The sequence below is a fragment of the Mus musculus genome, chromosome 7 (assembly GCF_000001635.26).
Source record: "Mus musculus strain C57BL/6J chromosome 7, GRCm38.p6 C57BL/6J".
NCBI lineage: Eukaryota > Metazoa > Chordata > Mammalia > Rodentia > Muridae > Mus > Mus musculus.
Genome location: NC_000073.6, coordinates 130,197,449 through 130,223,476, shown reverse-complemented (window position 1 = coordinate 130,223,476; position 26,028 = coordinate 130,197,449). Strand labels below are relative to the sequence as shown.

Genomic DNA, 26,028 nt, shown 5'->3' with positions numbered 1-26,028 from the left:
TTCTTTACCGATCCGAGTGAAGACGTTCCAGTTCCACCTGTGGCTGTAGATCAATGGCTCTCAACCCTCCTACAGGGGCAACCCTCTAATACAGTTCCTCATGTTGTCGTGACCCCCAACCGTAACATTATTTTTGTTGCCATTTCAAAGCTGTAAATTTGTTACTGTTGTGAGTCATAGCGAATGTCTTAGGTGACCCCCCCTCGTGAAAGGGTTGTTTGACCCCCAAAGGTCAAAGGTCACAACCCACAGGTTGAGAACCACTGTGGTAGAAGGTCTGATGGTACAGTTCTCTGGACAACCCCACTGCAAAGCAAACTGCTACCCGTCAATGCCGGTTTAAGCATTAACAAGTGTTTGCCTTCACATCTGGGAGATGACAGGCAGCTAAATGCCAGTCCCTCTACACATGTGTGAGATGTGTATACAGGTGCGTTCACAAGGAGTGGCTTGACATCCTTGGGAGCCTCCTGGAAATGGGGCTCTGGGAGGGAATAGTGAGATTTCCTATATCTTCTCAGCCATGGATGTATTTATAGATTACCTTTCTGAAACCCGGACCATAGGGATTTGTATTGTGGGGAAGTCATAGGGCGTCTGATGTCACATGGACACCTCCTTCAAGCTGGCTCAGAGTACAGCTGCTGGATGTTTATTCTCCTTGTTAGCGAACACCTGGGTATTTGGAAATCTTTGAATATTTTGTTGTTTTGCAATGAGGAAGCCAAACATCCAGGTGACACTTGGGGCCTTTGACCTTTGACTTTCTGGTGATATGTTTTGATTCTGCATAAGTTAAATCTTTATTCCCTGTTGTTATTTGAGTATAGCCAAGGCTTTCAAAGGCATTTAGAGAGGTTTGGGATAGCCAAAAGAGTCTGGAAAAAAACAAAAACAAAAATAAAAAAAACCCACAAAAAAACATAAAACAATAACAATAAAAAAAACCTGTCTGGACTGCCTTCTGTCTTCGAATGGGTGGGGTGTGGAACATTTGTGGAATCTGCTTTGTGTGTGTGTGTGTGTGTGTGTGTGTGTGTGTGTGTGTGTGTGTGCGCGCTCCAAGTTAAAGAGCTCAGGGGCTTAGCTTCAGTCTGCTTTGTTTCAATACTGAAATGTTATTTCAAGAAAGACCTTGGTGAACATAGTTTTAGAACTCGGCTCGCCAGTTCTGTTCCTTGGCAGCTGGAAAATAACGATGAATTCCACACAAATTTGGCTGTGGGCAGGAATGAAAATAACGAGTTACGGGAATGTTGCTTGGTGCAGGGCTCCTCCTGTCCCTGGCCTTTTGTTCTTGGTCAGCTAGAGAGACCCAGAAGAGGAACATATCCCTAGAGCAAGATTTAGGACCCAGTGGACAGCTGAGGAGACATTCTCTTTCTGGTCATGTAGCTACGTATTTCTCTGCACGCACACACACACACACGTGTTTGGATGCCGGAGGCTGACATCAAGTGTCTTCCTCAATCACTTTTTATCTTATTTAGTGAGACAAGGTCTCTCACTGAATCTAACTTGCTGGTTGGCCTGACTGGATATTTTCTGAGGACAAGATACCCAGAAGAAGCGTTACACAGTTAAACAACAGCAACAACAAGCAAAAGTGTCATTAGTTTTAATGGGGTGCCTCCGCCTTATCCCTCAGACTGGTTTCTCTGGTTTTGTGTCGCCGTTCCCCTTTGGTGTCTGCGTTCCCTTGTATTCACTTACCGTGTTCTCTAGTGACACCGATCTTCCTAATTTCTGTTAATCAGCTGCTGAACAAGTATCTCATTATTGTTTTAATTTGCATTCCCTTGATTGCTAATGCGGACGAGCAGCTTCTCAGGTTTGGGGGGAGGTAGTCGCATTCCATGTACAAAACCAGCGTACATGCACTTGACCCGAATGACAAAATAATTGTGGCCCTGCAGCTCTGAGACACCCAGAGCACACTGAAGAGCACAGTGCATGTCACATGCTTTCTGCAAGGGTGTTTTGCTCCTGCAAAGGGTGTCCCTTCAGGTCACACAGAAGCCTGGTGTGTAAACACTGATTTAATAAATTTCCAAACTCGGTGCCTATGGTTGCTGTTTCTTACAGAGTTGCTATTGTAGTTGTTTAAGCAGCTGCTAATGGACAGTAGGCTCTCCTCTACAGAAGTGTCCAGGTCCCTTTGTTGACTGTTTAGTTTCTAAGAGTATCCCTTGGGAAATGCCATATCGTTAATATTTGGGTCTCATGATGTGTCAAGGAATTCAGTTGGGAGTAGAAGTGTCAGAGAGAAAATATTAATGTCACTGCATGTGGGAGGTTATTAATGGAGTCACAAGGTTCTAGAAAGCTGGAAATACTGAGTAACAGGGTTCTAGAAAGGGTAGAAATACCCACTTTTTGGTATATGTGCTTCTTGTTGAAAAAAAATATTTTATCCATGTTAACGTATTGATGTTTGTAGCGTGTCTCTAAGAAGTTAGTATCAGGGGCTCTTTCTTAGACTGCTGTAGACCCAAGGAAACACTTGGCTGATCATGTGCTCTGAGAGGGGGTGTGGGGGTGGTATCCAAAAAGGCAGCTGCCAGGCTGTGCTGCCCCAAGCCAAGATCTGATGTCTTGGGCAGCCAACGTCACCTCTCTTAGCAGTTCGTGGGCAAGTCCATTTGGAATATGCCATGTGCCAGAGTCTGAATCCAGGCACAAGAAAGACATTGACAGTTTGGATGGAGCCCAGAGTGAGGCACTGCCATGATTAAAGGCTCACAGGCATGACATTTGAGCGGGGGCTCAAAGAACTGAATATTTACAGCAGGGCTCAGGGCTGGATTATGAAGCGTAGACTCTGTAGCTTGGGGCTGCATCCCTAAACTACCTTCCACATGACTGGCAGGAGGAGAACCAGTTCTGATCATCCCGAAAGCCTGGGATACAGAGGGTGCCCTTGTGTCCCTGTCTGCCTTGAGTTCTGCAGAAGAGCCAGCCGGTCACTGTTTCTTCCACCCCTCAGAGAGACATTGCCAAGTAGCACCCTGGGACTGGAATTTGATAGGTTTCCATAAGACTATGGAATTGGCATGGCTTCCCCAATCAGGACACTCATATTGAATGATGTAGGGAGCTTTTACCTAATAAGAAGCCACCTGGCTTTCTCTCAGGTGGTCTTGCAGGTCCTGCAAGGGGACCAACGTGAGTCTTTTGAGTAGAACACAGACCTTCTCTGTCACCAGTCTGAAGCCCTCAGATTCATCCCTTCTCCCCAACCTCTCTGGCTTATGAGTCAGGGTTCCTTTATCACCTTCCTGTGCTGGACTCTGAGGCAACTCCATGATTGTGCAAGGGTCGGGGTCAGTGGCATCTAAGCAAGGCACCTGCCCTGCCCCATTTCTAACCCTCTGCCTGTGCTGTTAAGAGGGATCCAGCCCTCACCCCAGGGCTACCATGTGGCATCCTGGTGGAGAACAGTGATCTTGGCTCTGTTTGGCAGTTACAGCCACGGCATACCATTGCTCTTGTTCTCAGGTGCATCCAGGGACAGGTGCCCCGCCTTCTGTTCTTTAGAAGGGCATGGCTCTGAAGTGCCTTTCCCCACTGCCTAGTTAAGTTCTCATAAGATGAGAACATTAGAACCTCATGTGAGCTGACAAGCTGTGGGCGAGAGTCATAATAGCTTAGTTTTACGTGCGCTTCTTATCTTTGGAAAGTCTCAAGATATTTACAAACAAACAGCAACTTGGAGTCCTTGCTCCCATGTCTGGAATTCTGGGAATACCAGGAACACGTGCCATTTATTTATCTCCCCATCAGGGAGGGGAAGGGACAGACCCCTGGTCCCAGTGAAAACACATACTGTCCACATATCTGGGGACCCAGAGAATGAAACAAACAGCCTTAGGAACAATAATAGATCTGACCCAAGGGCTTCTTGGAGGAGTTAAATTAGCTAAGGCAGAGGGTGTGGCACAGCCAGTGATCACCACTGTTGGCTCTAGGTGATTACGTGGTGCTCTGGGGACTGCAGGCTCCTGGTGGGAGGATGGCTACCTCCCAGTGAGGTATGACATCGTGAGGCTTACTGGTTGGACTTCTTGGCCATGTAGGTTCTCCTAATGGAACCTTAAATCTAAGACAAGGACACACGTTCACAGGCTCCTGAATACCAGCCTGCCTAGGGAAAGCTTTCTGAATATTAATTGTAGGGCAGTTTACAAATCCTGTCCATTCTCTGCTTCCACCAACTTCCTGGGCATTTGAACCCAGGCTGTGTGCATGCTGAACCTGCTCATGGCCATGAGCTCAACTCCGATCCAGCCAATTCCATTCATACTGCAATGAATGGTGCTCTGTGATAAAGAGCCTCCTTCCTTTGCCTCTTTCAGGTACGAAACCAGCACTGGAGCCTTATTATGGAAAGTGTGGTCCCGTCAGACAAAGGCAACTACACCTGCCTGGTGGAGAATGAATACGGGTCCATCAACCACACCTACCACCTCGATGTCGTTGGTGAGTTTGCCTTCTGGCTTGACTCCTTTCAAACCATAGCAGCGAGATTATTTTTTACCTTACAATTAAGGAGAATTGGCTTGTCTCCTTTTTGTATCCATAAGATGTCATCTGAGAAGGTCTCGTCTGTCGTATGACTGTGTTCTGTTTCCTGGGTAGCCAGGTTTTATGGGCTTGGGGGAGATCTTCTTGGCCCCTAAGCATTACTTTTTTTTTTTTTTATCAGGTAGATGTGGTATAAAACATTTCATTTTGGAAGTTAAGATTATGTTGAATATTCTTGGTACGTGCAAGGGAAGCTTTAATTATGTTTGTGTGTGTCTGTGTGGATGTGTCTGTGTGGATTATGTGCAAGTGAGTGCAGGTGCTTTTAGTGGACAGAAGAGGGTGCTGGGTTTTCTGGAGCAAGAGTTCTAGGAAGTTGTGTACCACCAATGTGGAGGTTGGAAACAGAACTCAGGTCCTCTGGGAGAGCAATGCGTGCTCTTAGCTGCTGAACCACCTTTCCAGCCATGGGAAATGTTGTTTTTAAAAGAGAGGCAACAAACATTGGTTAAAGAAGGGCAACTTATCATACAAAGAGTAAAGAAACAGTTAATTTAATGACTGAGTCCCTGTCTGGCTGGAAGAAAAAAGTCAATGTCAGAAATGGTCCTTAGGTAGCTCAATGCTTATTCCTGGAAGACATTTCTCTGAGCCAAAGGAACCACCTATGTTTGAGACTCACAAATAGGTTTTTGTCACAGTGCACCCATAAGCGGATCATTTTTCATTTCCCATCTTAAGGTTACACAGCCTGTAGTTCCAGAACAGGACATTTCTTCCCAAGTTTTCCTGGTTATCATGAGTTTGTATCATGACTACTGATGAGATTTGATTGGCTGCTACTTAAGTTATTTTTCTCATTGTTGCACAGAATACTTAACAAAAGCAACTTATGGAAGGAAGGGTTCATTTGGGTTCCCAGTTTGAGTCCATCATAGTGGGCAAGGCACCTGGTCACACTGAATCTGCAGTCAGGAAACAGATGAATACTAGCACCCAGGTCACCTTTCTCTTCTTGTATAGTACACCTAATGGGTAACCCCCTTTTGGGGTGGGTCTCCCCACCTTTATTAATTTTATTAATTCCTGACAAACTTGCCCAGAGGGTTGTCTGGAGGGTGATTCTAGGTCCTGTCAAGTTGATAGTTAGTGTTTGCCCCACTGTTCCTGACAGGAGTCTACAGCTGGGACTCCTCTATGTCACAGAATTGGTGGGTTCGGATCTCTTCCTGTAGGAGCTTTCTGTGTTCCGACTTGTCAGGCACAGTGACACTTGGCTTCTCTCTCCTTGGTCATTTCTTTGGGTTACTCTTAGGTGTGCAGATTGATGACTGAGGAGTCAATCCATTTTGATTTCTCTCGGGTGACAAGGTGACAAACAGATCCACCCACTGTAAACACAGACTCTGCTACATCATTTTGTCTGCATGCATGGCCCCGAGTATTCTCTTACTTATGGATATTTCTGTCTCTTTCATAAGATGCAAACTGTTTGAAGGGAAATTCTGCAAATGCTTGAATTACCCAAGAACCAATAAAAGCCTCCCTCAATACAGGATTAACCAAACCGCATAGATTGGTTGAATTGAAGATTTAGGTTGACTAAAAGTTAAACATTTTACTGTCTGGTTAAGTGAGGTTACACTCACAAAACTTCCTTTCAAAGCATAGCATGTAGTCTTAACTTACGTATGGGTGTAAACCTCCAATGTCAAGAGTATGAGTTATTCAGGAGCCTTAGTGTGCAATTTGATAGGGCACTGTGTAATATTTATCCTATAACTATTCATAACAGAGTATCAGAGCCTTCTTTTATTTCTTACTTTTTTTTTTTTTTTTTTTTTTTTGGTTTTTCGAGACAGGGTTTCTCTGTATAGCCCCTGGCTGTCCTGGAACTCACTTTGTAGACCAGGCTGGCCTCGAACTCAGAAATCCACTTGATCCACTTGCCTCTGCCTCTGGGATTAAAGGCATGCGCCACCACCACCCAGCTTATTTCTTACTTTTTATTTATTTTTATGTTTTTTTTGTTTTTTTTTTTTTTTTTTTTTTTTTGAGATAGAGTCTTTCTTATGTAGCCCAGGCTAGCCTTGAGCTTGTGGTGTAGTTGAGGATGAACTTGAACATTCCTGGCCCACATGCCCTCATCCCTGGTTTGTGTCCCCCACTTTCCCATCCTCAGATACTGAGGGCTGACATTAGGCAGCTACTCTATCACTGAGCCATCTTCCAGACATTTTTGAAAATATGTATATTATCAGTTGAGATGAGATCTTGTTAAGTTGCCCAGTCTCAGGTCAACGTTTCCATCTTCTTTCTGCCTCAGCATCCTGACTGGTACCTCCTCTTAAGACCTGCATCACCAGACCTTTGGTCTTGTTTCTTATAGAGACATTTGTGGTATGCTAGACTCAGATATTTTAGTAAACACACACACAGAGGAGTGACGTGTGAGAGGATTTCTTTTGTCACAAATGGCTCTAAATCCGTTCATCAAAGGGCACATGACTGGGATTTACTTCAGTCTGCGGGGACAAAAATCTGACATGGACTGTTTGCATTAAGAATGCCAGATTTGGGGCTAAAAGTTCTGAATACTTAATTTTAAAATTAAGTAATTTATTACAGAGAGAAAAAAAAATTGTTCTGTAGGAGTCCTTTGAGATTGAAGCCTAACACAGGTCTACAAATTATTCATGGTTGGGGCCATTCCAAGAATTGAGGAGTCAAGGCAGGGCCGCTGTCGCCCCAGGGTCTTGCTTACAGCAGGTTTTAGCTTGAGTTGTTGTGTTAAACATTCAAAAGCCCCCGTGCCCCACCTCCCCTTTGAGCTCTCTGGCAGCTCGTCCCTGTGAAAGCTCTGAAGTCTCTCTCCGAGTTTAGGGCTGGGATTTGAATGGACCTGCTGAATAATGGAGCTGGGCTGTCTAATGTTAATCCCCTGGCAATCAGTCTTGCTGAAAAGAGCATATGATTCAGTGGTGTGATGTGGAGGGAGCGTGGAGTGTATGGAGTAATGCAGAGAGAGGCCTGATTATGTCACAAGTTTGGGAGATCGCCCAGCTCAACCCGGGCCAATAATGACACAATGCTGGTTGGGAATATCCATCAAAGCACAACTCTAGTGATTTTTTTTTCTAAGTCTTAAGCCTTCTTTATAAATACTCAAAAGTCAGTGGAATATAAGACATTTTCAGTAAAGTTCGAGGTGTGAAATTTTCTCTCTCTCTCCCTCTCTCCCTCTCTCTCTCTCTCTCTCTCTCTCTCTCTCTCTCAAAACCTCAGCGTGCTTTGGAGAGCTTCTAATAAAACGAGAAGTGAGTCAGCCAGAGTCTCGTAGAGACTTACAGGGCTGGCAGTCGCTCTGAACATCTTGGCAAGTGGAAACAGAAAAGATTCAGGCGTAGGCAACAAACTCCTGGTGGCCCTGGAGCCCAAATGCTCTACTTTGCTATGTGGTAACAGGGTCTCAGTTGCCGCTGTACTTCACAGAAAACTAGAAACGGTTGCCAGAGAACGGAAGGCCTGGCTCTTGCCGCACTGCCTCTGTGCTCGCTCCGTCTGGGGTTCAGGTATTGGTAGGAAGCATCAAGACTGAACGCTCCACTCCTGCACCCCCACAAAAAAGCCGTGAAGCTGTATGATTTAAGTGATGCTCTTGTGTCCTGGAATAAAACAGCGGGCCATTGTTGTGTGCGAGGGGATAGCTCTAGCCTCATTAAAATTGACACTATTACTTTGCAGCCATTTACAGCAAAGGAAAATTAGCAAGAAGCTCCAGGCCTTGGTGACTGTGGCAATAATAAAACAGCCCGCCAGGTAAATGGCTACAGGAGGCAGTGAGCCTTCAGTGTGATAGCTCAGTGGGGATGCTAAAGCCCTTGATCTGACGGATGGCCCACCACCACCAACTGGCGCCTAGAAGTCATTAACTCTTTTCAACATCTCTTGGGTCTGACCCAAGAACCGAGGCCCTGGCATGTTAGGAACAAATACAGCTTGGTGCAGCGATAAGAGTAGCCAGCCTAATGTCAGAAACATCTGGGCACCAGGAGAGCTGTCAGGCTCTCCTGAACCTGCAACATTGGAAAGAAGATGTTTGTCTCACTTGTTTGATGGCCGTGTTAGTGCCTTAAAACTGCTGTAACAAGTGTCCCCACATGGATTACTCTTTAATAACTTTTGGTAGTCTTAACTGGAAGAAGTGTGTCTGTGTGCGTTTGTGTGTGTGTGTGTGTGTGTGTTTGTGTGTGTGTGTGTGTGTGTTTATGTGTCTAGGAGTGTATGGATGTTAGAGGTCAACTTTGGTGCTAGTCCATAGGAGTCTTTCGCTCCTCCTCCTCCTCCTCCTCCTCCTCCTCCTCCTTTTCTTCACAAGGTCTATCACTGCGACCTTGAGCTGAGCAATTAGGCTAGTCTGACTGGTCAGTGTGTCTGTGCCATCTCAGCTCTGGGACTGCAAGCATACATCGTTCTGTTTGGCTGTTTTACATGGATTTGGGGGAACCCAACCCAGATTCTCATACTTGAAAAGCAGGTGTTTTCCTGATTGTGCCATCTCCTGAGCCCCACAAATCTTAATTAGGCAAACTGAGTGCCATCTGGGGACCAGTGGGTGAAGTTCTCTTTCCTGCTGACTTGGCATCTTTGGGTAATGCTGTCATCTTAGACTGGTTTGGTTGCTTGGCTTGCAGAGCATCACAGAGCCTCCTTACTCCTCCTTCCACCCCTCACCCCATCTCAAGGCTGAGGAGATCTGGGTCCAGCAGGAGTTGGTGATACGTACAAGGACTTGGAGAAGACGCTCCTGTAGGCCTCTCAGACCTGGTCCCCTTGCCTCTACTTCAGATGATTAGTTTCAGGCAAGGGGGAGATGGCTCAGTGGGTAAAGCACTTGCCAAGCAAATGGACTTGAGAACTAGAGGACAGGAGTTTGGATCCTTAGAACCCAGGCACATGCTGGGTCATTTCCAGCCCTGGAGGGCGGAGACAGGCTCCTGTGAGTAGGCTAGCTAGTGAGATTGGCTATGTCTGGGAGTTCCCTGTTAGAAAGACCCTGCCACAAAGAATATGGTAGAAAAATAAATCAAGGAAATTCCTGATATGAACCTCAGTCTGCCATAGGTATGTACACGCTTGGACACCCCCCCACACGCAAGGATACATACATGCATACATACATGCATATATATGAAGAAGTGAGGGTTAGTATCCTTCTTCACTCAGGTAGGCCCTTCAGCTCTGAATTATGAGCCTTTTTTCTTGCTAACCGCTATACTTCTGTGTTCCCAGAGACTATTAAATACTTACTGGTGACTCCTGATATTTGGTATGGTGGGGTGGGGTAGGGGGGCAGTGCAGTGGAGGTATGAACAACATGTCTGATCCCTTACTAGTTTAAATACACTCTCTGGAATCTCATCTCCCACCCCAGGTGTGGTATGCTTAGGGCTGCCATTTGTTGTCCTTCACTTCTGGCAGGGTGGAGGTGGCTCAGCCTTTACCACCAGTCCTGCCCTGGCTTGTCACTGGCAGGCCAGAAAGACACTGTTGGCTAGCCCTTGACACAAATCCTCCACGGCTCAGCTCTAGACATGATGCGACACAGCCTGGCAGCGTGTGCCGGGTACCTCAGGTGTGGATTTAAGAAGAATGAAGTCTTGCTTCTTCTAGGCACAGACTGTTCAGCCCTGCTGTGTGGCTGACCCCTGGCCTGGAGCCTCTGGCAGTCTCTAGTGAGAGGAAGAAATTGCACAAAGCATCGGTTTGCTACTTGGAAGATGGAATTACAGAGGCTTCTATGTGATCTCATAGCAGTGAGGAAGGGATTGGAGGAGCCTGGTTATCCAATGTGGGACCTGGAATAGTGTTCAAGTCCTTGATGCGATAGTAGGGGCCAGGACAGGGGTGTGGCTCAGTTGATAGAGAGCTTGCCTAGAATACATGATGAAGTCTGACCCCTCCCTCCACCCACCCCACATTGCATATAACCAAGTGTAGTATGGCATATCTGTAATCTTAGTCATTGTGGAAAGGATTAGAAGTCCATGGTTATCTTTGGCTACAGAGTCTGGGGCCAGCCTGGGCTATATGGCTATATGGATAAAAATAAAGATGCGGTGCTAGGATGTTTGGTATTGAATCATTTAGCCATTGAGTTCATTATAGAAACTTCCACTAGCAGGATCTCCTTGATTTCTGCTGAGAAAGATCTTATACAAGTCTTGGTTTCCATCTCATTGGCTTCTTAGAGCTTGATGTGACCGGAGTGGGGGTGGGGGGAATCTTGGGTACAGAATTTAAATGACTCAGAGGTTTTACCACTGAATGCTGATTTTCCTTCCATTCTTGCTTGTAAGCCTTGTGTTCCTCCGGCACCAGCCAGGCTTCAGCACGGGGACCCTCAGAGACCCTCCAGTGGTTTCCTGGGCTTCAGGCCTCACCTAGATCTCTCTGCGTTTCTGATCTGGCTGCCAGCAGACACTATCCCACTTCTGGTTGTAGCTTGACACCATGCTGGAGCTGTCTCTCTCTGCCAGCTCTGGACTTAGGAAACCTAGCCTCATCACTGTGGATGAGCTGAGGGTGAAGGTTGTACGCAGGTGAGAGTTCACAGAGGGAGCCTTTGCGAAAGAACTCAGAACCCTAGTCTCAGAGTAGCAGTGTGCAGGAAACACGTCCCCGATTGATCTGTAGCCAAGTCTACCTTCCAAAGGCCCACTCTTAGGGACTTACTTTTGGCAGCCAGGCCACAACCCCTAATGGCCCTTTCCAGCCCTCAAAATAGTGCCACCAGCTGAGATTCAAGCATTCAAAACCGGAACCTTTAGGGGCCATTCCTGATTCAAACCATGATGGGCGACAACCTGCTTTGCTTGTTGCACCCAGCCAAGAAAGAGTTGCTACGAGAACAGGGCTCTAAATCATGGCACCGGGCGATCTGCACGCTTATCCTGTGCTTCTTCACCAGTCTCCAGGCTGAGACACACACTCAGGCTAGTCCTCATTACAGGGGTGCTGAGGCTTAGTACTTTCTTGATGGGGATTTCAAAACTCCCTGGGGTCAAAGCCGGTTAATGAGATTTCATTACTCCAGAGAGGTTCTACATTCCTGCCTTACCACAGGGCTTCCAGGGGCAAAGACTGGTCGGCGATCAACTGCTTCAAAGGAGTTGCTTCCCGGGAAGAAGTTAGCCCTCATAGATAGCGGCTTATAGGCACCAATCTGGTAGGGATCTCTCAGTGCTTGGTTAATAGTCTATTTTTGCTCTGTTCCTGAGGACCTTCAGAAGCCCTTTGACCTACAGTTGAGGAAGGAAAGTTATTGATTCCCCTCAGTTCTGGCAAGAGTGCTGGTAAAGGTGACCAAAGAGGGCTAATGTTTGGTTGGCTGTCTGATCTTTGGCATGGAATCTGCAATAGGAGCTTAGGAGGATGTAGAGGTGTCCTGGTTAGGTTAATGCCCCACAGTTCTGTGCGAAGATGATCTTTTCCTGGGACTGTGCATAGAAAGTGCAGATGGGAGCAGGTAGATAGAAAGCTACTTAGCCGCAGGAAACCTGGGAGCAAGCTTAGCTTGAGGATGCGTTCGTGGATCGCAGCAACAGTGTGTGGTAATGGGCCCCTTGGGTTGAACATGGCTAATCTGCAAATCCAGTCTCCAAAAATGTCTTAATTCTCTGATTTATTGTATTGTCAGTCAAGGATTGTCCTGTTACAAGTTTCAGATTTTGGAGAACTCAGGATTTCAAGGTTTTAGAATTACAGATGGCCAACAAGTAAAACAGATGCACGCATAGCCTGACATCCAAGAAATGCTCTAACTTGAAGCACTTCTGGCCCCAAGCATTTTAGATAAAAAGCATTTACCCTGGAGCAGAGAAACTAGTTCATGTGTAATTTAGATTTGAGTTTAGGGCATCTTAACATATTTCAAATTCTGAAACAGAAAAACTAGAGTTTTTAAACACATGTGTTCATACATCTTGATTAGCATCTGCCTTTTTGAACTAAAGGGCCAGGTGAATTGAGTCTGATACCAGCTCTTCTTAGGAGTGAGTATGGCCGTGGCACCATCTCCTTCCCCTTGTAAGTGATCCATGTAAGTTTTTGCTCATAGACTCCCTTCCCCTCAGAGCACCCTGCTGTTGTGACTGAGTTCATCATCTTCCTGTTTGGTTTTTATGTCCACAGAGCAGGAGAAGGGAGAGTGAGGCCAGGGTGTGCTGCTAACATAGGAGATTTGATTTAGAAGGTTGTTTCACTAGTGTAGGTTTTACATAGCTGTGGGAGGAGGTGACCAAGGACATTGATGTTGTCACATGGGGATGGTGTTCTGTTCTTCTGTGAAGAAAGAGGAGGCAGTGAGGAAGTCCCTGTCCTGATTTGGAGGGAGAGGTTAGAACATCGTCTGTGTTGTGTTGTGTTGTGTTGTGTTGTGTTGTGAGGGTGAGCTCTGTCTTGTTGGTGCAGTGTTTGGGGTCTGGGTGATGGTTCTGAGCCTTTCTGCTACTTGAGTGCACCGTGAGCTACAAGTAGTCTTGAGCGTCTCCCATTTTGGCTCTAGGAAAACAAAGAGTCTATCCTTTAGCTTCTTGCGTTGTCTGTACCTGAGGGAGACATTTCTTGTTTGCTCAGATGTGCTGAGAGTTTTTCCTTCTGCTTGATCCACCCCAGGAGCAAACCCAGGCATCCGAGGGATTAGCATGAAGCTTTCCGGACTTCCTCCAAGGAAGGCTTTTTTAAATGGTGAAAGTTGATAATGAGAGCCAAGTTGTCCTGTGTCTACACATACCGGTCTATTTCAGTTCATCCTTGTGGCCCATATGCTGCTGACAGAGCCATAGTATGTCATCATATTTAGGCTGTGCATACCCTCTTTTTCCATTACAACATGACCATGACAAGCTTGGTGTACATCTCTTTATTGGGCACCTGTGTGAGTACTCTTCTAGGATGTATTTCTCAAAATAGGCTAGCTTGATCCTTTGAAACCCACATGGCATAAAATTTTGGCTTTGGGGGGGGGGGTTTCCCAGTGATTCCCATTTTGTTTCTTTGCAAATCCCACGAGTCTAATCTGGAATTCAGCCTTTCTGACAAGAGGATGTGTTTAATGCCTGAGCAATTTAAAAAGAACAAAACCTTGTCCAGCACATTTTTCCTGTGAGGGCAGCCCGGCACTGCACACACCAGCTAAAATCACACATTCCTTTAGGCTAGTGGGGTGCAGGGCTGTATGGTGTCCTGCCCAGTGGGGTGGATCTCAGCTGTGTTTACCTCTGCTCCTCAGGAGGGAGATTGTGGACATCTGACGTCTGAATTGACATCAGCATCCAAAGGCCAGTGTGGCGGGGACCTTGGGTAGACTTGGTATTGAAAGAACAACTGTCATTTAGTAAATGGAACAAGGTAGTACACTTCACTGAGAGGGTGGGTTTGTCACGATCCTAGGAGCAAATCACATGGATTCAACAATATTGTCACATTTCCTGTGTCTCCTTAAAACAAAACAAAACAAGCCCCCCACCCTCCCCACCCCCCCAAAAATCCAAAGCCATGGTTGGGCTGGAGGTGTAGCTCAGATGTAGCGTGCTTCCCTTGCATGCATGAAGCCCCAGGTTTCACCCCCAATACCACAGGAACTGAGTGTGCCAGTATACGCCTGTAATCCCAGGAGGAGGCAGAAGGATCAGAAATCTAATGGTCAGCCTTAAGGCCAGTTTGAAGCCAGCCTGGGCTACATAAAACTGGCCATTTTAAACTGTTTTTGAAGATCTAGTTTAGTGATATTTAACACACGCAAAACGTCACTCTCGTCTGTCTCCTGAATCTTGTTTACCTCCCAAGAGTCAAGTCCCCTGTAAAGAAAAGCAGAGGCCCTTTCGAATCAAAACATGACAGACGAGTTGACAGTGCCGTCGTACCCCTGAAGCCAGGGAGCTCGAGGGTGTCTTAAAACATTTGGGGTATAAATGACACCAAGCTCAGCTCCTATAATTTGCCTAAGAAGATCTAAATTGACAACCCAGCAGGTAGAAGGAGCTCAATTCCAAGCCAGTCATCCTCTGTGACATTCATTAGGGTATTTTGCCTTCACATGTTTGGGTCTTCCCAGGCCTGAGCCGGGCCAGCCCTTTGCTCTGTCTATCCACGCCAGTGAGCAAGCACAAAGGAATCAGTGCTGTTGTGCTTCGAGCATTCTGCATGGTGTACCCTTCATAAGTCATTTTGGGACTTCGGCACTGGAGGAGAGACACTCTTCTCTTCCTAAACAACCTTGCTCTTTAGACTCTGCAAAGGTGTGGGAGAGGGCCTGGGGTGGGGTTGGTTGGAGGCAGCCAGAGCCCCAGACAGATTCTGCAAGACTTTGCATAGGCAGGTGTTCCAACAGGAGGGATGGCTACCCGCTGCAACAGGACTGAAGATCAGAAGAGGGAAAGACAGTAAGCCAGGCACTGCTCAGTGGTTAAAAGTGCATGCTCTTCTTGCAGAGGACCCCAGTTTGGTTCCTAGCACCCATATCAGGTGGCTCACAGCTGCCTGAACCCCAGCTCTGGAAGTACTAATGTCTCTGAGCTCTTAAGTGCCTATACTCCGCACCTCCCTAACACACATTATTAAGAAAAATAACAAACATAAGTCTTTTTAAAAAAAGGAATGCAGAAGAGGTCAGGCAGAGGTCAGGGAGACAGCTCAATGGGCATGGTGCTTAGTGTGTAAACATGAGACCATGGGCCCGTGGGCAAAAGCTGGGGAGGCAGAGACTGGAGGACCTCTTGGTTTTGTTGACTAGCTAACCAAGTCAGCTGATAAGTTCCCCCATCTGTAAGATCTCAAAATGAAAGGGCTGGGGGGCGGGGCTGGTGAGATGGTTCAGTGGTTACAGGCTTTACCTTTGTGGAAGGCGAGCACCAGCTCTACACAGAGCCATGGCAAGCATTCCTCACATACAGTGCACATACAGTAATAAATAAAATAAAACTAAGGGAGAGAGCAGCCAAGGGAGACACACCCAGGATTGACCTGGCCTCCACACAAGAGGTGTGAACCTGCACACACGGGCATGTGTGCACACAAACGAAGACAGAGGAAAAGAGAAGAAAGGGAAAAGCCATAAAGAACCCTAGGTCTAGTGGTGCATACCTGTCACCCAACACTGGAGAAGCCAAGGAAGGAGGATCATGAGTTCAAGCCCAGCTCAGGCCACAGAGCAAGACCCTGCATTTCCAAAGTAAATAACTCAGGAAGCAGAGACAGACAGATCTCTGAGTTCAAGGCCAACTTAGTCTATATAACAAGTTTCAGAGCTAAGGGTATAAGGGGTGTGGGGGTAGAGGAAGGAGTAGGAGAGAAAGACAGAAGACCTGGTTGGGGCAGATTGACTAAGCACTAATATCCTTGTCCTGGCACCAACAGTCCTTCTGAAAGTACAGTGCTCCCTTGATCCTTGCTCTGCCTTCTCTACTGATCATTTTCAGTTCTGACCGTCTTTTGTGCCGATATGTAGAGGTTGGGAAAAGGTTAGGGGAAACAAAACAAAACTCACAATCCAACTGGCTTGAGCCTGGCCAGTGCGAATACGTCCGCAGAGGCCTGACAGGGCAATGAACTCATTTTGCTAATTGTATAATGAGCATGAGGCCTTTAGCAGGTTATTGGGCCCTGAACATCAGTGGCTTTGATGGCTGCCTCTCCTAATAGCTATGCCTCACCAACTGGTTTAGTGCGTTCTTGTTGAGAGAAAAGTCAGGCTGGCTTAAAAAAGACTTCTCTCTTGTTTTTACTTGTCTTGCAAATCGCAGAATGTTCTTTCTCTCTTCAGCCCATTGCAGTTGCTAAGAAACCACCATTTTGGAAGAAGGGCAATTAAATTTTGATTTCAATTTAAGGATAGAGCAGGCAAGGTTATCCTTCAATGAATGGGTTGTCCAAGAGGACACTGGCTGCTTCCAGGGCCTTCCTGGGAACTCGGCACGGTTTCAGTCTCGCTGCCAGAAAAAGTAGCTTTCAACTTTTGGGAGCAGGGTAAGGAGTCTTAAGTGCTGCTTAACTTTTGAGAAGAAAAACTCAGGAGACTGAGGCACCAGTCTGGAAACCAGGGCCCTTGGCTTGATTAATTTATAGGTGCGATTCAAGAGTCCTGCCCTCTGTCTGATCCCTGGGATACCTGGTTACCCGCATCTGTCCATCAGAGGCTGCTGCTCTGTTACAGCAAAAGTTGTAGGTCTATCTTATGCAAACACATCATTATATCCAGAGGAGTCCTGACATGTTATAAAGTTCCAGTGGTCAATTAACAAAGACTTAGTCTCCATCACTCAGGTAGTCCCCCTCCCCCTCCCCCAGCTCCATAATAACCTTGGAATGAAGCGAGCTCTTGTCCTTTTCCCCTCTTTGGCTGGGTCTTGGCTCCCGGCTACAGTGCAAGGCTGGAGAGTTAATGTGTCTATGTAGTCTCTCAGCAGTGGAGGAGTAGACACTTGAGGCAAGGGGGCCAGAGGGGGAGAGGAGAGAGAGAGAGAGAGAGAGAGAGAGGAGGCAGGAGGGCATTTTTTTAAAAAGCACTTCAGGCTGTATTTACTAAGCATTTATTCAAAGGAACCTCATTCCAGAGCTGCGGGCCAACTGTCCCATCGGCCATGGCCCCACCCTTTGGACTGCTTTTCCACAGTGTCTTAATTTGAAATTCACACAGGGGCCTCAAAAGGCTATTTGAAAGCCCCTCCCCCTTCCTTCCCCGCCTTTTGGGTTCACGGATCAGCAGCCTCTAAGTCCAAATTGTAACCATTTTCAAATCGCAGTGCAGAAGCAGAGGTAAGCTGTCCGTGGGCTTAGCCCCTTCCTCGTATTTATTTCACTCATTTCCCTGGAAAAGGAAAAAATGTGTTTTCTATAATATCTGAGAGTTCACCATGCTATAAGAGGAGCTCACCTCTCTGTAAATCCTTCCTGCTGGAGGAGATGAGATTTTTGTTGTCACGTAGAGGAGCTGAGCCAGCAGTGGGCTTCAGTCTCTCATCCAAAAATAATTCACAGGCCTAATCCCTTTACTTCAGTGTGCTGTGAGAAGCTGTGAGAAGCTGTGAGAAGCTTCAAACCTGTGAGCTTTGATGTGCCTGGGGCTAGATGAGGTTCAGGGGAGCTTTTTGGAGGAAGTCATTCTGGGGTCTCACCCTCTTCTCCGGTGCCCACTGGGAAGGCTGTACGGGCTCCCCTGTTGCCAGCGTCTCCTCACCAAGCATCTGAATTACTTACACCCCAGCTTTCCAGGAGTTTTCCATGCACTTCCACCAACTTCCTGGTGACCGCTTTTTTTATCCGCACCCCCCCACCCCGACCCTGCCCCCCCCCCCCATGACAAGGTCTCACTATGTAGCCCATGTTGACATTGAACTTCTGTCCCTCTTGTCTCGGGGTTCTGAGTGCTGAGGTGCTGTGGTCATGGGTGCTGCACCCCAGCCCTGCTGTTGTTCAGGGTCTGTTGACACCAGATCGATGGCTGAAGACAAGATGGCAGATGCCGGCATCCTGGGGCCTTTTCCAAGACGTTTCAGGCCTCATTCTTCAACTTGTTGAAGGGCAGAGACTAAGGTTGCAAAGGAAATCAAAGCCTGATGTGGAGAAATGAAACATGAGGCCTACTGACTTTTTAAAAACATTTTAAATAACATTCTCTGAGGTTTCATTTTATACTGAGCGCAGCTGTAAGAAGTTTTGGAAGATGGTGTAAGGGTTCTATTACACAGTAACTGTACTTGCAGTTTTTCTGCCCAAAGTGAGAAAGAGCCGACAGGGGAGAGCGGGTAGTTTGGAGGTTATTTTGTATAAGGTGAGAAAATTTGAAAAGATGAATTCAAGACTGCGAGCTGTAACGTAGTTCAGTATGCCGTAATTTGCAAACGCAGTAACACTGAACCATTGCAAAGGTCTCCTTTTTCCCTTTGGGTGAAAATAGTCCGGATAGCTTGGAATAACTTAATAACCGGAGCTCAGCAGCCCTTTGACCACGAGCAAGCTCTGGACCAGGCCCTGCCAGTATTACCCCCGCAACAGATTCCCTGTCCAAGGCTGGTGCTTGTGGTAGACGCTGTGTTCTGAAAGCACTCCTTGTTCATGGGCAGTGTTATGACGTGTGTAGTGTTTGCGTGTGAGATGGTTTATTAGAAACAAGTATGGCTAATAAAAAAAAAGGCTTGCAATGAAATTCCATAGATCTGGCTCAGAACCTTAGAGATTTTGTAGTACTTCTGTTTCCAAGGAAGGTTACACTGTCCATGCATGCACACGCGCACACGTGCACTTGCATGCATACATATGTAAAAGCATGTGTGTGAGTGCAAAATTGGAAAAACCAAAGCAGGGAATGAACTGATAACTAAGATTCCTTCCCTCGGGCTGGAGAGAGAGCCTCGTGGCAAAAAGAGTGTTTTGTTCTTGCAGAGGACCCAAGTTCAGTTCCTAGAACTCATGGTGGGTTCTCAGAACTGCATGTAACTCCATTCTCAGGGGATCTAGTACCCTCCTCTGGCCTTCAAGACCTGCATTCATACGCACACACATGAACAGACATGTGCAAACACACAGGCGTGCACATGCACACGTGTGGAAGCTAGAGGCAGATGTGCTTAGTCACCCTCAACTTTATTATTTCTTTTTTTTTAGGCTAGAACTCAATGATTTGTCTAGGCTGGCCTGTGAGTTCCAAGGGCCTCCCTTCTCCACTTCTCCAGTTTAGGTTTCAGCCATGTGCTGTCCCGCCTTGCTTTTTAAATACATGGTCTAGAGAACTGAACTCAGGACTGCAAGCTTATGCAGAAGGTTCTAGATCAACAGAGCCATCCGTCTGTTGAGCCCTGCAACTCCTTCTTTTATGAGAAGGAAATGACCTTCTTGGTATTTGACAGGTAGAAATGAGCATTTTGGTGAGTTTGGCTGGCAGTAACCAGCCCAGAGGTCAGCTTCTATCCTGCTGGTAGCTTTCCTGGTATATATGCTTGGTAGAGACAGAGGAGACATGAATACAGGGACTTCCTTCCCATTTTAAAGGACCCAGCTGGGATTAAAGCAAATCTTGATCATTCTCTGTGGTACCCAAGTCCCTATGACCCATTCTAGAGGGTCATGGTCATCATCCCAGAGAGTAGTGGGTTTCCTGTGATGTCTTAAGAAATGAAGCTTTGAGATTTTTTTTTTTTCAGTTACAAAAATGACCAGTCCAACTTCTCTGTTCCACATGGTTGATAAAGGAGGAGATGGATGACTCTATAAGGGGCTCTGAAATCTTTATTGCGTGGCAATGTAGGTGTCTATGAAGTGATGGAAGATTCCAGAATGAAATGTGCTCCAATCTTTTCTCTTTTTTAAAAAAAAGTTTCTTAAGGGCCAGTGATGATCTTATAGAGTCAGTTTGTATATGGTCTGGCTCTGGTTCAGCAAATTTCACAGTATGATATTTTAATTGGAAAGGCCCCAATACAGAAAGGCGTAGAGACCTATCATTCTAATTTGCTGCTTTAAGCCCAGTGTGCAGGACTCACAAACAGAGGGCCATCCTTGATATGGTGAGCTGGTTTGGTGGTAGTGGTGCTGGTGTGTAGGGTTCTTTTTATTTCTCTTAGCTATTTTTTGTTGTTGTTATAAGACAATCTTAGTACTATGTTAGCCTTGTCTAGAATTCACTGTTTAGACCAGGATGGCCTCGAACTCAGAGAGAATCACTTGACTCTGCCTCCAAGTACTGAGATGAAAGATGTGTGCCCTCGTGCTCTGCTCTGCCTGGATTGTATATGTTAAGCTAGGACAGTGTAACTCTCTGTTGGAGAAAGAAGAAAAGAGAAGGGTTTGGGTATATAAGCATGTATTTGGGAATGGGTTGGTAACCAGGGTGCATGTGGCTATTGATAGAGCTGCTGCGAAGAAGGTTCCAGTAACTTAGTAATCACAGTGTTTTTGTATTTGAGATTAAACAGCAGCCTACTCTGTTAGTTAATTCTTTCATGCTCTCAATCATTCATTCATTTTACTGTTGTAAGAGCAGTAACATGTATTGTACCCCTAGTATAGCTTTCAGTGTAGAGACCCTTACCGTCCACCATAGGTAGACCAGATCTCTAGGATATATTTACCTTATGTAACTGCAAGTTTCTATGCTGTGACTAGCCACTCCCTTTCTACTCTTCTTCACTCCTGCCCACCACAGTTCTATTCTTCTGATATAGCAATTGAGAGTTTTAGATCCTTCCTTATAAGTGGGATCACACAGTACTTGTCCCATGACTGACATATTTTGTCTAGCATAATGTCCTCCAGGTCCACTCCCACTGTCAGTTGGCATCAAATTGCATGCTTTTCTTCTTTTTAAAGCTGGTTCGTTTTCCCATTGTATATAGAGAGCAGAGTTTTTATGAGTGAAAACTCATTCTCCTGTTGATGGGCATTGAGGGTGTTGACTAACTTAAAATCTTAGTTTTTGTGAAGAGCTCTGTGATGACTGCATCTCAGATCTTCACTGAAGTGAGAGTTGCTGGATCAGATGAACTGCTTTGTTATTTTGGAAGGTGAACTCCAGTTTCCTGTCCTTACCCTAACAATTGTATTCCCACCAGCAGTGGAACAGGGGTTCACTCCCCAGGCCCTCAACCGCACTTGTCTTATTATCTCTTTAATGATAGTTTTGATTTGCATTTTCCTAACGATTACTGATGATACACATCTTTTCAGCTGCTTGTTAGCCATGTCTATGTCTTTGGAGAAACTCCTTAGCCCACTTCTAATTGGGCATTACCTAGTTCTTTAGGGACCTCATGTGTAGGTGCAAGCAGACCTTGACCTGGTCCCTCTATGGGTTTCTGCCGAGAACACCTCTCATCGGCAGTGGACCCTTCTGATCTAAGATAAGGAGAAATGTGCTTTATTGAGAATCTTCTCAGTGAGCTAGAAAGGAATGACCAAGCATCCCTCCTGTGGGGCCTCCTTTGACACTGTGAAACTTACCCTGGGAACTGGTATCTGTCCCTGTGTTTCTTGAGTGCCATATCAGAATATGCTAAGGAATATCTACTTCTATACATCTGGTGCCTGGCGCACAGTGACACTTGGTTCTTGTCAAATGGATCAATGATTAAAGAAAGAACCACTGAATGAAGTCTGTGTCATGATTAAAAAGCAGGATCCAGTAGGTTTGGTTTCAGCCCGCTTGGAGCTTTGCTTTCCAATTTGCTTTTTAAAGCAGGGGACACAAGACTTCCCAGAGCATCTTAGCAACTGACTGGAAGAGATCATGCATAGGAGAACCTCTCTCGATATGCAACACTACCTTAAGAGTTAGCTGTGTCCCTTGCCTGTGTTCTCTAACACTACCTTAAGAGTTAGCTGTGTCCCTTGCCTGTGTTCTCTACCTCATGTTTAAAGTGAATCTGGGCATCATCTCAAGCTAAATAAGTGAATAAGTGGCCTTCTACCAGCTCCATCTGTCTCTCGGGTTGCAGCAATAAAGAATTTCCCCTTGTTTGTTAGGTAGTCCATAACTCGGAGTGTAACGTGTTCTTTTTCTGATTCTCTAAATAAGTTATCCTTTACAAGGGTTGTGCTTCAGTGACTCACTTTGAAGTCATTTGTGTTGTGCATGGGGCCCCTGTGTTATTCCAATGGAGTCAGCCAGCAGACAGAGGCCTTTTTGGCTTGAGTTCCCCCCCACCCCCCACCCCCACACAGCCTTCTGGACAACACAACTTATTTATTGCTCTCTCTCCCCCCTCCCATTGCCTTTCTCCATCAGAACGGTCACCACACCGGCCCATCCTCCAAGCTGGACTGCCTGCAAATGCCTCCACGGTGGTCGGAGGGGATGTGGAGTTTGTCTGCAAGGTTTACAGCGATGCCCAGCCCCACATCCAGTGGATCAAGCACGTGGAAAAGAACGGCAGTAAATACGGGCCTGATGGGCTGCCCTACCTCAAGGTCCTGAAGGTGAGAACTTTCTGAATCCTCAGGAGCCCGCAGTGAGGGCTCCCTTGGAGATTTGGCCAGGGTCTTTGATTTCCTGTTGGATTTCAGAGATGGTTTTCTTTATGGAGCAGCCAGTAGAGTATATTAAAGAATGAGTAGCCATTAGGCCTGCTAATAATGTTTCTGGAGGCTGTGGAGTAGGGGAGGTGCTGATACACTTGGAACCAGAGAATTCTGCTATTTATTAGCCCCAAGGAGACGCTAAAGCTGGGGTGGGGTACTGCTCCCAAGGCGATGTAGAGAGTCAACGGGATGGGGTAGATGGAAATAACTGGAACGCTCTAGACAATGTACTAACGTTTTTCTGATGTTGTTTTATGATATTTAATGCTATGTGGATAATAACATTTGAATCAAATTTTAGTAGTTAGAAACAATTCAACTTTCTTTTTCAAAAAACTTCTCTTTCACCTTTTATGATGTATGTGTAGTCTAGAGAGTAAATGGTGTGTGTGGGGGAGGGCTGTTTTTTACATCTATAAAAAAAATGAGCGAATTTCCTTCCCTTTGTATTAAAAGAAATACTTTTTTTTCATGTACTCTTTTTTTTTTTTTTTTTTTTTTTTTTTTTTGTGGCTCCAACCTCTTTAGTTTTTGGGTCTAGCTTCCTCTTCAGCGTGCTGAGCTAAGTCTGTTTTGTCAATTCTAAGCCACTGTCTGCCTGTCTCCCGTGCTCCCAGGGAGTGGAGTATACAGCAGTCAGTCTTCCTGTTCGACTATAGGAGCAACAGGCGGCTCATGAAGAACTCTCAACCTATAGTCTTCTCTCTAGCCAGCCATACCCAGGATCCACAGTGCTGGAGAAAGACGGCCAGCCCGGAGAGCTGCTCACCCGTCCCACTGACTGGTCGCCTCTTGCACCCTGCTCTCATCACTACTGTTCTCCACCACTTGACTTACTTTGTTCTCCTCCCTCCCACAGCTCTTTAGATGTAATCAGTGGAGATTGTTTTCTTGTGGTGTGTTGGTGGTGGGACCATAGGCAGCACCGAGTCCTTCCTGGTTGGCCGTTATATTGTTTTCCTATGTCTGTTCTAGCACTCGGGGATAAATAGCTCCAATGCAGAAGTGCTGGCTCTGTTCAATGTGACGGAGATGGATGCTGGGGAATATATATGTAAGGTCTCCAATTATATAGGGCAGGCCAACCAGTCTGCCTGGCTCACTGTCCTGCCCAAACAGCAAGGTAACAACGTTTTTTGTGTTTGTGTTTTTTTGTTTTTTGTTTTTGTTTTTGTTTTTAAGAAAACTGGATATAGGAGTTTAAAAGACTCGGTGCTTTGGGAGGCAGCAGGCAGCTTCTAGAGTAACTCTCATGGCCTTGGTTTATTTATAATGATCTTTCTTTGGTGATGCAGCTGGCGTCATGCCAGTGGCCATGGAAAAATGCCCACAATGTTCAAAGTGCTTGAAGATTATCCTCCGTCCCTAACCCTGTTTTCAAGCGCTTCTTTCTGGTCTGTCTTGATTGGACTGCACACTTCCCATGATCACTGTGTCTGAGTGCTCAGGGACCTTGCATTTGCATGCCTGTTGAGTCTGCACTATCTGATTATGAAGCAGGACTCACATTTCTTTTTACGCTGGTTATGTAGAGAAGTGCTAGCATGATAGGATTCACCTAATGAAAGTTTTGTTCTTTGGTTTGGTTCCACACCGGATCCTATCCAATATTGGAGATTGATTATCTTCCAGTGACTGTGACACTGGAGGATGGTGAAGGCAGACGGTGGAGTTTTCAGTTATTTTTCACATGCAGACATTCATATTAGAAAACAAAAAAACTATAAAAGTTCAGTTTTTCTGTTACCAGTATTATGCTTTCTGCCATGTTCTTTCAATGATATGTAAAGCAAGATGATTTTAGCTTGAGCAAAATTAACCAGAATCTGGTAACCAAGATGACATCCCACCCTGGTTCCCATGGTGCCCAAGGGATGTGTGAGATGTCCACCTAATCTGCCATGTTTTGTTCCATCATACAGAAGATGGAACCTCCCCTTTTCTCACAGTGGGGGAGTCTGCATCCAACAGGACCAGAACCCAAATTAGCCCTCTGGATATTGAACTTTTTGTTAACCCACCCCCAAATCCAAATGAAAATGAATTCAAAGAGAACGAACTCTGTGGGCCAATTTTTCCATGTGTTCAATTGCATGCATGTCTAGGTGGTGACGCCGGTGTGGTGACGGGCCTGCAGAGGTGAGCTGGCCGGTGTCTCTTCGTGTCTCTCGGTTGTGGGCTTTGTGGATGGGCTGCAGTTGGAATCTCCTGATGGCCAGCACGCCCTGGACCCGCTGGGACGAGGCCTCTTGGTTCCAAGGCTCCCTCCACACTCATTCCTATGTCTAGCCCTTCTCTTGCTTCGTTTGTTTTCTAGGCCGCCGGTGTTAACACCACGGACAAAGAGATTGAGGTTCTCTATATTCGGAATGTAACTTTTGAGGATGCTGGGGAATATACGTGCTTGGCGGGTAATTCTATCGGGATATCCTTTCACTCTGCATGGTTGACAGTTCTGCCAGGTACATACTGCTCTTTCTCTCTATGGGTTGGTTTCTTTTCTTGGTTGATTGCTATAAAATCAACACAGCTTCTGTTCTTAGAAATAGCCCCGTTTATCCATTGCATAAAGATGCCCCCCCAAATGTTCCAAATGACCCCTCCCCCCGGAACAAGAAACAACCTTAGACATTCATGCACGAAGAGATCCCATACTAGAATTGATGGTTAAATAAAATGCCACCTTTTAAACCCAAAGGGATCTTATAATCTTAGTGAATTGCTGAATTGTTGACTCAGTGGGCCCATTTCCCACCCCAGCCCCCAAGAAGAAAGTCAAAATTACTTTGTGAAATTCAAAGTAATTTTTTCCCCATTGTAAATCCCACTTTGGTAAAAGCCCATATGTGGTTTGATGCCTCTCCATCCGACTTGCTGACATCTCATTTGAGTGCAGATGTATTTGTATTGGGGTACCCAGGAAGCACCTCTGAAGGGAGGTGTGCAGAAGCAGTGTGTTACCTTGGGAATCGGGTGGCTTGCTGCATGCCTTGATAGAGTGGCCTCTCGTTGCTTTTCCTGCAAAAGCATGTGTGTGCTGTCTTGGGCTCGATGTTATTTCTGCCTCATCGAGAAATAAACATCAGCAAAGCCCATCACTGTCTAAGTCTTTAACCCATGCCTCTGTTCTAGTCCAACTTTCTCGGTACATGCTGCTCTCTCTCGTGCATTGCCTAGCATTTCCTTTGGAAAACTGCATAGACTGGGTTGCAGCTCATGACGCTCTTCTGCTCCAGTTATGAGTGCCTTGTTTCTAGAGTACCATGCTGACTGCATGCTTGTTTTATAGCTCGTAAAAATAAATGGATCATTTCGTTTTTGTGCTGTGCTGCTGAGAGTTTTGACTATCTTTGCAAATGTTTGTTTTTCTGATTAAAATGTATAAGCTTGAGAATAATACCCGTTGCATCCACCTTCCCCTTTGGTTATGTT

At 46.0% G+C, this 26,028-nt stretch overlaps 1 protein-coding gene across 3 annotated transcripts in view; it reads left to right on the top strand.

Moving 5' to 3' along the window:
- Fgfr2 (fibroblast growth factor receptor 2) overlaps positions 1-26,028 on the top strand; it is a 104,358-nt gene that overhangs the window by 43,332 nt on the left and 34,998 nt on the right. For 2 of the 3 annotated variants that reach the window (NM_001347638.1, NM_010207.2), the window contains 3 exons: positions 4,356-4,479; positions 22,304-22,494; positions 24,914-25,058. In NM_001347638.1, coding sequence (NP_001334567.1) covers positions 4,356-4,479; positions 22,304-22,494; positions 24,914-25,058 — 460 coding nt within the window. Of the gene's footprint in view, positions 1-4,355; positions 4,480-22,303; positions 22,495-23,571; positions 23,720-24,913; positions 25,059-26,028 lie in introns of all 3 variants that reach the window. The other variant, NM_201601.2, reaches the window with a different exon arrangement.